This window comes from Trachemys scripta, chromosome 3, assembly GCF_013100865.1.
Source record: "Trachemys scripta elegans isolate TJP31775 chromosome 3, CAS_Tse_1.0, whole genome shotgun sequence".
Lineage (NCBI taxonomy): Eukaryota > Metazoa > Chordata > Testudines > Emydidae > Trachemys > Trachemys scripta.
Window position 1 is genome coordinate 157343367 of NC_048300.1, and position 17539 is coordinate 157360905.

Here is a 17539-nt window from a genome sequence, read left to right on the forward strand (position 1 = left end):
AAAGGCACTAATGTGTTTTGATATGTGGATGGTCACTTACGCTGGCAACGAATGGCATTGAAACAGGGCAGATGCCTTGTTCTCTCCAGCTGAAAATTGACAACGCCGTGTAAATTAATTCTGGGGAAAGGCAGTGGTCATCTGTGTTATCCACAGAGGTTGGTTTTGTGTGTATGTATCATCCCTTCCCTCTTCGGGGTTTATTTCAAAGATGTTTTCACCTAATGGGGTGATTGTGAGGATGCAGTGGTCGGACCCTGTGTGGGGATGGTTGGTATAGCAGCCAAAGGTCTTTTCTCTCCATCCCGCTGGGTAATTGCTGCCCTTAGCCGATGTAGTGTGAAAAACTGCTCCGTCTTAATTTGTACCGGCACAATGCAGAGCCAGGGTTTCTCCAGACCCTGTGTCTGACGGAGAGGTCTCGTAGGATCCCTGCTGCTGGTACCGGGGTGGTGGGCGGGGCAGCAGGGAATCGGGCAGACAGACAGACATCCGCGTGGGTCTCAAGTGCTCGGAAATTCAAGCGACTGCGCCCAGCACGGCGGCTGCCCCCAGGCCATAGTGGCAGAGCACCGAGGGGTGGGTGAGGGAGGCAAGCAGGGGGTGGGGCCGGACTAAGGGCTCTGAGTTGATGGCGAGGCAGGGATGGTTTCGGCACCACGCAGCTGCCCAGCCCGGCTGTACATTTCTTCGAGGCTTGGGCGGCCTGGAGCCTGGGTCTTGAGCTCACTAGGGCCCGGGAAAGGCGCGTGCGTGTGAGGGGGATGTTGCACGGGGTTCAGGGAGCCCGGGATGCGGAGCGGCACAGAAGCCCCTTTCAGGCTTTGCAGTGGGCAGGGAAGAAGGGCCCAGCCCAGGCGAACAGGCGCGAGGATCCGGGGCATGGGGGGTGAGAGGCGGGAGGGGGTGGAGAGGGGCCGGCCGGCCGCGCAGGCGCAGTTGGCGCTCATTGACACGGCGACGCATGTGAGCGGCGGGGACACCTGCTGCTGCAGCAGCGAGCCCCCGGCCCCGCAGGCCCGGCGTCCCCCGGGCAGTAGTAGCGAGAGGGCGGATGGGGGGAATGGGTGCTGCTGCTGCTACAGAGCAGCCCTACACGGGCGGCGCGGCCCGCGGGATGCCCCCCCGGGCGCTGCGGCGGGGCAGGCGATGCGGGCTGTGCCAGCCTCTCTAGTCCTTTGCAGCCCACGGTGGCTCCAAATAGAAACCTCCCCCCCAGCGTGGCACGGCTCGCAGGGGGCTCTGGTAGAGCAGAGGTGCGGGCGGAGGTGGCAGCTTGCTGTCCGGGCTGGGGAAGCGGCTTCCCGAGGGTTTGTATAGAAACCGAGACAATGAAAAGGTCCTGGCCAGAGAAGGCTGCGCCGAGGGAGGAACCCCAGGCAGCTGGCGAGTTCTTAGCAGCATCCTAGCGAGCTTTGGAGAGAAAAGCCGGGCCAGGGCTGCCGGGCCAAGCGCAACAACACAACAAGTAACCAGAGCCAGACAGGGAGCCAGACGCCGGGGGAGGGAAGGGCTCCTGCTGCAGCTCTTATTCAGGCAAAACCCTCAGTGCATTTGCACAAGTGGGGCCTGCAGCAGAATCGGGCCCTAAGTGATCACCCAGGAGCGATTTAACTGTCAAAAGGGGAGAAATGTCTCCATGAAGAAGGAGCCGGAGGTCACCTCCATGGCCGGGCTGTGGCGCCTATGCTGTCCTGGAGCTGCTGCAGCCCTGGCTGCCTTCCTGCTCTCAGGCCGTTAGCCGAGCGCAGAGATTTGCTGCTAATGAAATCCGAGAGGAAGCCCTTGCTATTGGAGCCACACACATGCTCACACACTGCTCGGGAGGGGGGCATGGGCGTTTCCTCGGCCAGCTTGCATAGCACCCCTCCTCCCTCCCTCTAGCCTTTTTTTGCAGTTCCCAAGGCTTCGTGCTGTCTGCAGCCTTGGAGTGAACTGGTCAGTGTTACCCTCCAGCCATGGCTGGTTACCTTTCCCCTGGTGCTTACCACTATGCCGAAGAGCAGGAGTACCTACAGGCTTACGAAGATGTTCTGGAGAGATACAAAGGTACAGTAGATTAGCGCTGCAGCATGGGGCATGGGTTTACTGGGTACGTGCTAATAGTGTAGGGCTTACTTTAAATAGCACTGGTGGTTGCAAGTAAACAAGAGTCAGAATCAGATCCTCTGGATATCTGCTATTCCAGTCCGCTACCATCAAGAGTTTGAAGTGGAAGGTACTGAAATGTCCTTAGACAAGATCCATTGCCTCCAGGAGAGGGTCATTTCTTATGGAGCAGTCTGTTGATTTCTTTCAGTAAAGCGCTTAAGTGACACTGTTCTTTTCTTGCTGGGTGTGAGGACACCACTGACATTTCAATGAGATTATTCTAAGACTCTACTGACTGATGCTTGTCTGGGATAAGAACTAGTAAATAAAACTGTATTCTATGGTCCTAATAAATCCAGTGAAATATGTGTTTATTGCAAAGACTGCTTTAAGCAATAAAACACACCACACCATTTTTTGACAGATCCTTTTGTGCTTAAAGCTCTAATATATGTTGTTCTTTTCAATAATTATGTAAGAACGACTGCTTCGTGCAACATTATGAAGCTTTTTCATTTAGTACAGGAAGAAAGACCTTTCTAATGTACATAAGATATATACAATTTATTTTATTCTATTAGAAATGTTAATTGTATTATTTCCTTATCCTGGATGGTATGGAAGAGGTACATAGGACACATAATTCATTATTTTATATTTCACTGCATTGTTAATATTAAACCTTAAAAACTAGATCAAAGTAATGTTTAAGATCCTATCTTAATTAACAAGAGATGGAATTAAACAGACTGAATCTTCATCCTGAAAATAGTCCCTGTGTGCACGTTGCAGCATATTTGGTATTTGCTGTTCGGAATCCTTTTGTAACCAAGATGAGCTAGGTGGTTTCAGTTTTATATCAGAAAGTCTTGATTTTGTGGTTTTAAGATACAACTTTTTGGAAATTCATTGTTGGGTAAGGGTTTTAGCTACTGAATTCCCACTGACTTTAATGGGAATGACATAGTGAAATCAGTTTTATTTGAAGATGTCTGAGTTAATTTTATTCTATCCTGATTGTTAATGGTAAAATTAAAAACAAAAATGAAATTATCTTCAAATGAGATTTATCAGGTCTGAGTGTACTTTATACCTGTTTCACTTGTAGAGCATGTATTATTAACACTATTGACAATGACTCTTTGTGTCTATTGTGTCAATGTATCTAGGGAGCATGTGCACTATTTCTGTAATAAAATTCATTAGCACATTTTAAAGGAGAAATAATTATTGTGTTTATTAGATCCTAGAAAAAAGGAAATGCTTGGTCCACTCTATTTTTTCATCATCAAAAGTGATTTTATACACATTCTGACTATTCTTTTCCAAATGTTGATTTTTAAAGCAAGCAGGCTGTATTAAGATTATCAGATGAAAAGTGTTGAAAAACCTAAAGTGTATATATTTCTTGATGCTGTGATTTAAAATTTAGCTGAATAGATTTAAATTAAAAAAAAAAAAGCAAATTTGTTCCCAGAGACAGATCTATAGGTTTCAGTCTAGTTTATATAGTCACTTGATATACCCAGGAAAATTCATAATGGATATATTATTTTAGGGCTTGATGCTACCGACCTAAGTCCCCTGATTTCAATGGGAGTTTTGCCTGAGTAAGAGCTACAAGGTTGGGTCCGTACCTGTGGTAGGACTAGTGCAGGGGTCGGCAACCTTTCAGAAGTGGTGTGCCGAGTCTTCATTTATTCACTCTGATTTAAGGTTTCGCATGCCAGTAATACATTTTAACATTTTTAGAAGATCTCTTTCTATAAGTCTATAATATATAACTCAACTATTGTTGTATGTAAAGTAAATAAGTTTTTTAAAATGTTTAAGAAGTTTCATTTAAAATTAAATTAAAATGCAGAGCCCCCCAGACCGGCGGCCAGGACCCAGGCAGTGTGAGTGCTGCTGAAAATCAGCTCGCGTGCCGTCTTTGGCACGCGTGCCATAGGTTGCCTACCCTTGGACTAGTGGATGCTGATACAGTAGACTCCTAGGCTAATTAACATATTTATTTTTTTAGTATATTCTATAATTGTTGAAGTTTGTTACCTTATCTGTGGGGAGGAGGATTGGACACATTCATATTGTATTTTAAAATATGGCAGACTCCTTAAAATGTTTCAGTAAGCATACAGTTTCTTTTGCTTTAATTTTTTGGTGATGTACTTAGCTCATCAATATACTGTACTTGGCAGCTTGTTACATTCAATCATTGGGAAAAAAGGTAAAGATTTTAGCTTGTTTTAATAATGAAGCATTGAAAAACTGGAAAATACATTATTTTCCAAAGTGTTTTCAAGCCGGTTATATTTTCCCATCAGAGTCCCAGTAGTATGACTTCACTACAGTGATTGTTATCCTGATGACTTGCTATGGGAGCTGATCTAATCAGAAAAGAATTGCTGCAATATATGCTTTGAACAGGGAGTGCCATTTCACAAAACTTTGAAAGAAAATGCATTTGTTTTAAAAAAAGTCAAATAAAGAATGTAATAACTTCCATTTTTGCTTTTTCAAGGTGAAGAGTCTTAATCACTTCTTTTAATTCAGACATTTTTTCTTGCTTGCAGAATATGCTTGTGTTCATTTGGGACATTATCAGGGTGCCAAATTATCTGTGCCCCAGCTGTTGAATACTGTAACTAGCAGAGTCAGCTGTAGAAAATTCATTGCCTGTCTTGGAAGGCATGGAATCACATGATGCTGTCTCATTAAGAAATTCTGGCTATTTGATTTAGAAAAAAGAGGAATTGAAAAATAAGTCCTGTTAAAGTGTAACTGCGAGGTTTTGATCTTCACCTTTTTATATAGCCAGGCTAGACCACAGTTCTGGAAGACCTTACATAAACAAGAACTTGATTGCTTTAACAATTGAAACCACGGTATCTTGAGTGTCTTGCAAATGCTGTTGTTGACCATGTCTTTAGCTCCGACAGCAAATAATTGGGCAACTGTTCACTAAATCCGAGGTAGCACAGAAGAGCTGTTTGCTATGGGAGAAAAGGGTGTTGTGTTCTGATTCTTGGTCAGTTCAGTCTCTGAGTAGTCAGTTGTCTCTGACCATCCTTTTTTCCCCCTTGATCCTTATAAAGCTGACTCACAGCAGAATTTCTAAAGCCTTCTGATGGAAAAAAAAATCACATTACCTCAGCTGATACAGAAATCATATTGAATAAAGCCACTTATTCAAGGGAAAAATTGCTTCTTTGTTAGTAGTTCCTCTAGAAATGGTCAAAGGCAATGCCTTTGTTGTGATGGTGGATATAAAATATCCAGTACATTTTATATGGAAACATACAGCATATTTGTCTTGTTTGTGATTTAACATGGAAGATGCAGAATGATACAGTATATGTACCGATTATCATAATTACTAATAGCTATGGGCTTTATCTGCAATCCAGCACTGACTTTAGTGGGTGTTCCAAGTGCAGAGAAGTTGCAAAAATGGTCTGTTTTTACCCTTTAAATTATCTTATCAACATGTCTGAAAACAAAAACTAATCAAATTCATCATCAAGTACATCAGTCCTAACCATATATAGTTAAAATTTGCCATGGTGGTGATTAACCTGTTTTTCCACTATCATTTTGTTTTTAATGAGACTCATAACAATCTATACCAGTGGTTCTCAAACTTTTTTTTTCGTGGACCACTTGAAAATTGCTGAAGTTCTCGGCGGACCACTTAATGATCTTTCCAAATGTTGTTTGTACCATTAGCTAACTATTGTAAAGTGCTTTGGATAAAAATGCTATTAAAAAAAAAACCCTTAATAATTAACGTTTTTTTGTTCTACAAATAAAAGCACACAACTCATATTTTAATATCAGTAGTCTTACCTTTCTAATGCAATGGATGTGCCCTCTCTCCCCTGCCACGGCAACCCCCGAGCCAGGGCTGGGAAGGAGGGGGGTCTCTTACTGTCTCCCCTGCAGCAGCAGCCCCTGAGCTAGGGCTGGGAAGGAGGACTGTCTCTCCCCAGCAGCCGCAGCCCTGGAGCTGGTGAAAGTTACCTTTCTCTGGCCGCTGCAGACCTTCTTGTCGGAAATTCCCCCGACTCCCTCTTCTCAGCCTACTGCCCCCTCCCACCTACCTCCTATTCCCCCCCAAGGCCACTACCTCACCTTACATGTGCATCTTCTCCAGGATCCAGGGTAATTGGGAGGGTGTCCCTTCATTCTCTCATGTGCGGCTGCCCAGGTGCGCACCTTAGAGGGAACTGTCCACGGACCACCTGAATGAAGCTCACAGACCACTGGTGGTCTGCGGACCACAGTCTAATCTATACATCCTATATATATAATTTTAATTTACCAGACACTATCACTGTGAATTACTGGGATGGATTGTTCCATCCAGGGCTTTGGAGCTGTGCTTCAGCTCCGCTCCAGCTCCAGGCAAAAATCTGCAGCTCCACTGCTTCGGAGCTGCTTTGTGCTCCAGCTCTGGGCTCCGCTCCAAAGCCTTGGTTCCATCTAACAAAAGTCATTTAAAATGGGTTTATGTCTTTAAATGCATAGCTTTTGATAAGAGTTACTTTGGTGTAAAATTGGTGTAATGCAACAGGGAATCAGGCCCTACATTTGTAATCCCTCATATATGATTATCTTTTCTTCTCCCTCTCTTTCCCTGTATGTTAATTATAAATAATTGTTTCATAAAAATGAATTTAGTTTAGTTTTTACAACTACGTAGGAAAGTTTCCTCCCTCATATCACTGTTGAGGTTGTGTCATCTAACAGCTAGTGTGTGTGTCTGTTCTGAAACAAAGAGAAAATTCTTAGAGTTAAACATTTATAAATACATCATAATTATAAAGGAACATTCTCATGATATATGTTATTTAAATAAATGTACACAGCTTCCTGGGCCATGCAGACTCCAGAATGCCATGTATCTTGGCTAGAAAGGAAGCTGCTCTATGTGACAGAAACTTCAGCTTGAAAAGGCCACCCATAGAAAAATAGTCCTGTTGCTCTGGGTCTGGAATTTGCTGGGTGGTGGTGTCATGTAAATAAGTTCTCAACGCCTTCAGCATTTGATTACTGCTTCCTTTAAAGTCCTTATGAATGGCTGTGGAGCAAATGGATTATTCCCATTTTAAACTGCAGTGTCTGTTTAGAGGAGGGGGCTCATGGAGGAGGAGAGGATGGCAGAGTTTAGTAGACCATCCTACACCATCAAAGACATTTAGCATTTAATCAACTGCTTTTCTAGATCAGCGAAGTGATTTGGACTCTATCAACCTCAAGAAAACTGAAGTGTTTTACTAGCCGGCTCCAGGAAAAATGTATTCTGCCCCCCAAATTGCAATTGATGACACATTGCTGAATGTGACAGAAAAATTTTGCTGTCTTGACAGCACTTCAATAATGCCATGATTGACGATGAAATCACTCAGTGCATTTCTAAAGCTAGCTCTGCCTGTGGTCGATTTTGTCACCACCTGTAGAATGTGAGAGGCATTCAACTTCACACCAAGATTAATGCCTACCATGCAGTCCTGTGAAGCACTTTTCTCTATGTCTGTAAAAATGGCACTTGAAGCAACTAGAAGATTTTCACGTGCATTGTCCGTGTCTCATCTGTAAAATCAAGTGGTTGGATAGGATACCAAACACTGGAGTCCTGGACCAGTGCTGTATGACTAGTGTTAAATCCCTGATGATACAGGCTCAACTTTGTTGGTCTGGTCACCTTGTATGCATGGATGATACACAACTTCCCCGTTGAAAATGGAAGCACGTACGGTGGAAGGCCAATGAAAACGATACAAGGACACTCTCAAAGCTCACCTAAAAGCTGGCCACATCAATCCAAGCACATGGGAAGCTGCTGCTGCTGCTAACAGGTCAGGTTGGCTGCAGACCTGTTGGCCTGTGGTTAAAGCTATGTAAAATAGCAGAACAGAAAAAGCTAAAGAGAAATGTGAACAAAGAAAGCAGGCTATGGCACGAACATGTGGCCATATCTGCCTGATTTGCAGGATGCACCTGCGGATCCCTCATTGGTTTACATTCGTACAAGAAGATGTGCTGAAACAAACTGACTCTCCTACGTCAACTATGCTGGAAGGCGCCAATACTTCTGTGGGTCTATATGTAAGAGAAAAGTAATCGGAGTTTGGCCCTTTATTTGGAGAACTAATAAAAGTCTCTCATAGGTTTTCTGGTAATTCCCAATTCCAACTGGGTCAAAAATACTAAAAATATTTCAGCCTATCATGTGCTTATGGCCAAAAAGAGGAGATGGAACAGCATATGAAAAATATTAATCATAATTTCTCTTAAAAGGCTTGGTTTGGGCTCAGTGCACATTTTGGGTCAGAATTTTGGCTGGTTCCTATATAACTAATTCACTGATCCCTAATGATAATATTTATTTCCTTTTCATACAGACTTTGATTAGGCTTATTTTCTTTCCATTAACATTGGTTAAAGCACATGCTTAAATTTAAGTATGAGCTTAAGTCCCATTGATTCTCATTGTGCTTAAAGTTATGCACATGCTTAAGTACTTTTCTACTTTTCTGAATAAGAATGCTTAAAATTAAGTTTAACTACTCTGTTGAATTGAGGCCATAAAGAATAATTTTTTTGTAAATGTCAGATATGAATGCAGCCTTATTGCTGCATGCCTGAAATGTTTCTTGAAAAGAATCATTAGAGGCTTGTAATTTAACAAAGCCTTGATTTTTCTGTAGTGGGTGAAAATATTCATCTACTGAATGCTTGTAGTCAACCAAGCTTTCAGACAGGTGAAATAATGCTTACAAAGACATTACAGTTCTCAAGTAAAATCTTGAAGTCCATATGAAGAGCCAGATCCTGCAAGTGGATCTGTGTAGGCAGACTCTTGTATCTATGATGACCCAGGGACTTCAGAAATCCACCCATGCAGATCAGTTTGTAGGATTGGGTTCTAAGTTATTACTCAAGTCCTTATTCATGAAAGCTCTCTTTGAAATTACTTGTCCTCAGGACATTGGAATATGACTGTAACTGAACTGAAAGTATATTAATAGCTCTACATTTCTCATAATATTATTTAATAATAATAGCATTTGTGCACAAGTCATTTTATCTGTTGATAAGTAATGTAGCAATTTTTCAAAATCCTGTGCATGTTAAGTACAAATACAGTTTTACTGAAAATAATTTAGAAATAAGTTATTTAAAGGAAAAATATGTTAAGGGTTATATTCTGCTCACTGCAGTCACACAAGTAGTTCCATCGATATAATTGAAAAAATGGGAATAAGATGAGCAGGTGTAGGCTTCTGATGGGTCATATATATATCAAATACGGCATTTCAAAACAGTGGTCCAAAATCTGCGGTTAGTTGCACCCATATGGCCTTGTTGAACTTGAAATGTCAGTATATTATAAGTGTCATTTCATAATTTATATGCAAAAGTAACTATTTTGCACTCATGTAATGTACCATATGCATTGAAATAGGACAGCAATCAGCTATCCTTCGGGCCAGAAAACTTCATTGCTCTAGACTCAGATTCAGGTAGCCAGTTATCTGCCAGCTGACACTTTATACCACTTGTGTCTAAAATTAGTAGATGTCCTCTGTATTAGGATTAGCAGAAGTGTGTATGTTATGGTTCACAAAATGGGTAAAAGCCAGACTCCTTTGTACATGTGTTTGAACTGTCTCTCCAAACAAATGCCATTTGAACATTTAGTAGGACAGAAAAGGGCATAAAAGCTGTGGAAATGAAATGGGTATTCTTTCATCCCATTTGTGATCTTTTGCTCTGGCTGATCTGGTTACAGTCTAAATGTTCCTCATGTGATCAGATCTCTTCAGCAGAGTAGAAGCAGCTAAACATTGACAAGTGTCTGTGATATTTTGGACAGACATTTTGAAATAATAATATAACCCACACAATGCTACTACAACAACTTTAGTGAAGCAAATGACAGTCCTGTTCCTGCAATCTGTAGTCAGGCAAAACTCCCATTGATTTCAATGGGAGTAAGGATTCCAGGACTGGGCCCCTGACGTTTTTTAATCTAGAGATTGGCAATTCACATATATACTGAAAATTAGGTGTGCCTAAAGCATTCATTTTAGAAGCCACTGCAGTAGAGTCACCCATTATTTACAGAGGTAGAGTGTTTTTATCAAGATAACTCTAGTAACAGAGGTGGATATTTTCAAATGCACAAATAGCAGTTAGGGGCCTAGCTTTCATTTACTTTCAGTAGGAGTCAGGCTTTTAACTGCCATTTGTGCCTTGGCAAATCTCCAGAGATTATACATAGTTCAGATTAGAACTTGATTAATGAAAACATATTATATTCTGTTTTGCTGATTAATTCTGCATTTAAGGCTAAATTTGTTGGAGAGTTTTTAATCTTAAATTTCCTTTGGAGGAACATTCAAGAGCATCTCCAGAAGGATGGTAGGTTTTATAAGGAAAAAGGGTATCAGAGTTCTCTTTGGTGTTTTAGAGCAAACATTTTTCTCATTACATGGCTTTATGAATTCTATCCGCTTGCTGCAATTTTCAGCAAAATAATTAACTGTGGAGAAACATATTTTTGTTTAGATGTAGTTTCACTGACATATTTATGCTAGGGAAAGGGTAGGATTTGGCTGTGAGTAGAAGGGAGGGAGGAATGGGCAAAGCTAATTTTATTGGAAGATGGTCAAAATGAATTGGGTTCCTTGATGAAATTATCTGATAAAATAATAATTGTTCTCATCATAATAACGTTTTGGCACAGTGTTCTCTAGTTCCATTTTTTAATAATTAACCTTTAATATACAAAAATCCATATCTGAGATTTTCAAATCTGACTAGCTACTCAACTGTAATTAATTTCAACGTGTGGCCAAATTGCCTAGCCATCTTTGAAAATCTCAGCCCATATGCGTTTTCAATACTGTTTTTTGTTAAGAATTCCATTACTGAGAAAGAGTTCACTTTTACTGCATATCAGGTTTCTTCATGTAATCCTTATATATTTATATTTAAATAGTTTTGTAATTTTTACTTCTATAGTAATATGCATGGCTGTGCTTCAAGGCTTATATTAAATTGAAAGATATAAACATTGTAGTTGTAAAGCAAGCCAGAGGTATGACGTGTTGATTCAGAGTGGGTTTACAATCATGTGTTGAATGATTGATTCTTGCTGTACATATCATGAGTTCTTTTCATTTGTAAAGATTACATTAGCTTGCCTAAAACAATGCATTGTTTATATGTCCTGACATTTAGAGTGTCAAATTGAAACATTTGTTAGACTTTGGTAACCAAGTAATACCCAAGGGAACTTAAGGAATGCAGTATTTTTCCTGAGGAGTAAATTTGTGTCCACATTGACTTGGAATCCGATATCAAATGTATGGATTAAATTAAATAGCATGAGAAAATAAGAGAGATTCCTTATATTAACCATGAAAGCTTTCTGAATTTGAGGGATTAAGTATTAGAAATGTACTGCTGCGGTTCCCCTGGCTTTAGGCAATAACTTCAGTGTACAATATTATAAAGAGCCTTTTGAAGATTTAGGCATCTAACTTTACAATGTCAATGGATCTTTGCATATTTTAAGAACAGTGACGTTTTTGCATATCTCCATCAAACAATGTATGCTTCTCCCTGACTGACTCTGCCATGCCTCCATCCTCTTGTCCTTCACTTGCCTCCTCAAAACTTATTCATGAGGCCTGCAAACTCTAGTCTTCTCTTTTTAGAAATCATATAAATAAAATGTGGAATAATAATAATAATAATATAATAAAAAACACAAAGAACCCAGAAAATCAAGACTCTGAACCTTGATAATGTGTATTTAAGATACAGTGTGACAACTTATTACTGTTACCCTTGTCCTCCACTCCCCCTTCCATCCAGGTTTGAGATAATTACTTTCAACTTATATTTGGGGTAGATTTTGCACTGACTTCCTCAGGTGCATCAGAAGGGGCAAACTCAGCCAGGATTCCTCTTGGGAGCTTTGAGTTAGTGCACATTGGCACACTCATTGAGCGACTGTTGGGAACTGGTATCACAAGTAAGGATCTGGGAATAAGGAACCAACCTCCTATCTGTTGGAGAGGGAATAGAATATTTTCCCTCTGCACTGGTGGTTGGTAGGGAAAGGGGCAGATCCACGTTCCTATCCTCACCCTGCCTATTCCTGCCCCTCATAAAACACATAGAGTGGGGGTGGAAGGAGGGATCAGAAACCACAGATCTTTTGGAATTCTAGACAGTGAATCAAGCAGCAGGAGAAGCATTTAACCTCTTCCCTGTCCCTTTTGCCTCCACAGAAGGGCCGGCCACAATCCAGTAAATTTAGCAGTTCAAATTCCTTAGATCAGATTCTGATCTCAGATACATGGGTGTAAAGCTGGAGTAACTCCACAGACTTAAGTGAAATTGTGCCACCTCTACTCTTACCTACTTGTATCAAAATCTGGTTTGTCTATTAAGTAAAAAATTCTGGAACTATATAAAGAATTACATTAAAAACACAAAATGTGTTAGAAGAATGTTAAGGTTGTAAAGTCAAGCACTCAAAAGCTAGAAAATGCCAGATTTAAAGATGCCTGTGCAACTTTAATTTGGACCCCTTGTGAGTTTAGATTATGATACAGTTTTCAATCCTTGAACACATACTGTTTTGTTCTACAGAGCCCCTGCCTCTCTCAGTGAATGAGTAATTATTAAATATTACTTTTTATCCTCATTCAGTGTGTGGCCACATGCCTTATTTACTGCACACCATTCAAACTGTACACCAAATACAAATTATTAACCTCCTGGGGTATCATGGTGGTTTTCAGCATAGTATATGGGAATAGAGGCACGGAGAAATTAAGGCCAGAATTATCAAAAAGCATCCACTAATCTGCCCAACTTGAGACTGATAGGGCCTGATTTTCCAGAATACTTAGCATATTTATAGCACATTATATGTTCAAATCACAGCTCCAGATGTCTTCAGTTGCAGTTGTGAGTGCTCAACACTTCTGCAAAACTGTCTCCTGGCCCCATTGGGCACCCAGAAAATGAGGAATTCACAACTAGTGATTAACTGAACACTTTCAGTGAGTTGCCAAGCATCACGCAGAAGCAGAGATAGAATTCAGTTCTCCAGTATGGCACTCACCTGCCTTAACCCTCGTTAATGAGGTAGGAGATTGCAGTAAGAGAAAGGTGTTACTGTGATTTTGCTCTTAAAGACATTGTCATCAGTCACTCCTCACATACTAGATGATTACTAGTAATTACTAGTAAATACACTGCAAATACATTCCATTACAGCCATTAAAACTATCTTCCTGTAAGTATTCCCTGCCTCATTCACTACACGTCTTCCAATTTCTCTAGTTTAGTGGTTCTCAAACTTCTGTTCTGGTGACCCCTTTCACATAGCAAGCCTCTGAGTGCGAGACCCCTTATAAATTAAAAACACTTCTAAATATATTTAACAACATTTTAAATGCTGGAGGCAAAGCAGGGTTTGGGGTGGAGGCTGACAGTTCACGACCCCCCCCCCATGTAATAACCTCACAACCCCCTGAGGGGTCTCGACCCCCAGTTTGAGAACCCCTGTTCTAGCTAATGAGATAGGGGTCTTACAGACAACAGCCTTATTCAGAGCACAGCCTGGATTCATCCCCAGAGCACTGTCCATCTGTACATTAAATGAGGCAGGGGTCCTATAGAAAAAATAATATGGGATCATGTAATGAAACACTGTCATAATGTGCAAATTCAAGGTGTCCAAGGTTACAAGGGCTTATTATCACAGTGTTGTGCTCCTATCTGGATGATATAATGAAGGATAGCAGAGGGTACTCACTGTTTGACCCATATATTGGCCCGTATGTGATCTGATTATACAAGATATTTTTCTAGTAGCAAACTCAAGAAGCAGTTTCCACCCTTCAAAAAATACAGAACGAGTTAAAGCCAATAAAGTGACTTTTTTGTATGTGTATGCATGTGGAAATTTGACCTGGCCGTGAGGCTCCAATCAAGTTGCTGATGTGTTTCTGCAATAATGAATAAAGTCACATTCTGAAGAATCAATCCCTGCAGAGTTTAATTCAATTCAATGAAAGCTGCAACAGAGCAAAGTGTTCACGATGCAGAAACTTAAGGCTGGGAACTTGTTGTTCTCACTCTCCCTTCTTTTTTAAAAGATCACGGTTCTCTCAGTCACAGCTTTAGTACTGTAACTCATATATAGGAACGTAGGGATTGTCATAAAGAATCAGACAGTTGGTCTGTATCGTCTGATATCTTGAATTGTTTGTACCTGACACAGCAGATGACAACAAACATCCCCACTGAACTTGGCCAATTGTACAATGCTCTGTAGAAATATAGCCTGCTGAGGTATAGAAGCCATCAGCTTAAGCCTCAAAGACGTGATTTTCCTTGTATTATCTTAGTAACTGAATATGTTAATAGTGTTAAGATTACTTATTCATTAAAAAACTCCTGTTACAGTATTTATCTCAATGATCTCCCCATCCTGGCAATAAGTAGCACAGGTTGATTACAAGCTGTGTGAAGAAGTATATTTTGTTTGCAGTTTACTATTTTATTGTGGCACAAAGTAAGAAAAATAGTCTGATTTATGTTTTCTACAGCTTCATTATTTTGTGTATTTGACTGAGGAGCCTTTTGGTTCTTCTCCGCTAAAGGTTTAATCATTGCAGCTTTTGCAGTCTCTTCACATATGTAAATCCCCTTGCATCATGAAGCTGATAATCATTTTACTTACACTTCCGTGCACTTTTTTAATCTCAGTGATATCTATTTCTTGAGATGAGGTAGCCAAATGGAACACAATACTCCAGGCATTATTATTATTTTATAATGCAATACAACAATATCGTCTTAAGTATTTTTAAATCCTTTTGAAATATATTCAAGCTTTTTATTTGCTTTTTGCATCTTTGCAATTAATTAGGTAATCAGCTTTACTGATCTACATGCAATGACTAGACACTTCTCCTATCAGGACACTGTTAGTTCAGACTATCCGTTTGTCTGAGAGACAAGGTGAATGAGGTAATATCTCTTATTGGATCAGCTTCTGTTTTTGAGCTTAGACTCTGCAAAAGGTACTGAGAGTGTTACTGCTAAATACAAGGTGGAACAGATCATTAAGCATAAGAAGTTAACACATGTCACATGAGACCATTGAAGGTGAAGTAGGCAGTTAACATCTCTGCAGTCCTAGGACAAAGGAGAGTTAGTGGATTACAGATTGTTGTAAAGACCCATAAATCCAGTGTCTTTACTGAGCCTGTGATTTTTAGTGTCTAGCAAAGTTATGAGTTTTAGCTCCCAGGCTCAGCTTTTGAAGGTGTTGTGTAGTTTCTTTTGAGGGTGAAGACTGAGAAGTCAGTTATGGAGTGATCGTTTTGTGTAAAGTATTTGCCCATGTGTGATATGGTATTTTTATCTTCTCTCATTTTTCTGGGTGAGTTCATTCAGGAGATGATCTGGTTTCACCCACATAGTTGTTATTGGGGCATTTAGTGCACTGGATGAGGTACACCACATATTGTGATAGGCTTGTGTAGGACCCATGGATCTTAGAAGGTGTGTTGTGCAGGATATTGATCATTGTAGCAGTGGAGATAATGTCTGCAGGTTTTACATCTGTTCTGGCAGGGTCTGGTGCTGCTTTGAGTTGATGTTTCTGGTGAGCTTGGCAAGGTTGCAAAAGAGGGAGTTGGGAAAGATGTCTTTCAGGATGTGATCCCCACTGAGTCTGGGTTGTAATTGTTTAATGATATTCTGTATGGGTATGTGTTTGTATGAGTAATTTAGATTTTTATTTCGAAGACTTGTTAATTTGCATTTAAATTAAATTTCATCTGCTGCCTTGCTGCCCAATCCTCCAGTGTGAGCAGGTCCTTTTAGAGTCTTATCAGTCCTTCACAAATTTTCCTAATATGGATTGTTTTCTGTCACAAGCAAATTTTACCACTTCATTGTTTACTTCCTTCACATCATTAATATAGATAGTAGCTCTGGTGTCAATGCTGATGTGTGGGATACCTCAGCTTTCTTTCCACACTGAGAAACGGTCATGACTTTCCTTTCTGTCCTGTGAATTAGTTTTCAGTCCATAACAGGATTTCACCCTATTATTCTGTTACTTATTTTATTGATAGTGTATTGTGAGTGATGCACTTCATTTATACTATATTTTATACTGTTGTACTTTGAGTGCATCTATTTTGGCTTAGTTTTAAAATAAGCAATTTATAGACAAAATAGCTTGTCCTTTTGAAATTCATCACCATTCTTTTCTCTTTGGTAGCTAGTTCCGTTAAGGTTTTCAACTTGATTGCCCTGTGGTCATTGGTGCCCAGTGGCTGTCTCACACTCAGCCTCGTGAACCATTTCTTAGATTCCATCCAAGATGAAGTCAAGAACACCCTTTTTACTGTGCTCCAAAATGAGCTATTCCAAAATCAGTCATTTTAGATATGAACTATAAATAATGGCTTGGTTAAAGTCAATCATTATTGTTTTGGTAAATTTTGCTACATTAATAATCTTTGTGGGACATATCTTGAAGTAGTTTGACTCTGTAAAGTCTGAATAAAAACTGAGTAAGGATCTCAAGATTTGGCCCATTAAGATTAGTAACATTATTTATTACTCTTCTGATTTGGAAGCCTGTAGGGTAGTGTAACACACTATTTACATTTTTATTGCATGCAATGACTATACATGCTGATTTTCCTTCACAATTCCCCGTGCTGAATGGCGTACTTGTAAAAATGACATTCTCTCATGTCCTAACCTGTACACCAGGAATTTCTGTATCCCATTAATTGTTGTTACATGAAGTCTTGAAAATAATGACAGTATTTGATTTCTTATGCACAAACCTCACCCAATTTGGGCTTTTAAGCTTGTGACATTAGCCTAAAGACAGCTGAACATTTTATTCCATTTGGTATGGCTGTGCTGTGGCTATTAGGTTCATTTTGTGTGGTCCCATTTTGGCTTCATCTAGTTCCTGAATGTCTTCTTTAAATTGTCCTTCAGCTATTAATTATTTCCTTTCTTTGGCCTCTCATTTCATGCACAGTAGCCTTTAGCATTAGAGTGCATTTCAGCACCTGCTGGCTTTCTGCCAACTCTTAGTTTGAAGGCATACCTTCCTCTAGCACCAGTTGTCCCTGATCAGCTCCTGTTTAAAGTCAGCCATCTGCTGAAACTATTCTTTTCTTCTGTTGTTGAAAGACTGTTTTCTGCAAACATAGTATCCATTTTGGATCATGTGAGAAGAATATATCTTTGAGGCAGTTTCTGTAAATATGAAACACAGCAAATTTTTTATTAAATTTTGAGATACCTTGATTGAAATTTTCTTACAAACAACTGGATAGTACTTTCTGGATTAGATTATGGAAAACTTTAAATTTGG

At 40.1% G+C, this 17539-nt stretch overlaps 1 protein-coding gene across 29 annotated transcripts in view; it reads left to right on the forward strand.

Moving 5' to 3' along the window:
• The window catches only part of DST (dystonin), a 539328-nt gene that overhangs the window by 60393 nt on the left and 461396 nt on the right, over nucleotides 1–17539 (forward strand). For 2 of the 29 annotated variants that reach the window (XM_034766286.1, XM_034766287.1), the window contains exon 1: nucleotides 1887–2049. The exons of 23 other annotated variants lie outside the window; for them this stretch is intronic. In XM_034766286.1, coding sequence (XP_034622177.1) covers nucleotides 1959–2049 — 91 coding nt within the window. In that variant the 5' untranslated portion in view covers nucleotides 1887–1958. Of the gene's footprint in view, nucleotides 1–1886; nucleotides 2050–17539 lie in introns of those variants that run through there. 4 more of the 29 variants (XM_034766276.1, XM_034766277.1, XM_034766282.1 and 1 more) reach the window with 2 other exon arrangements.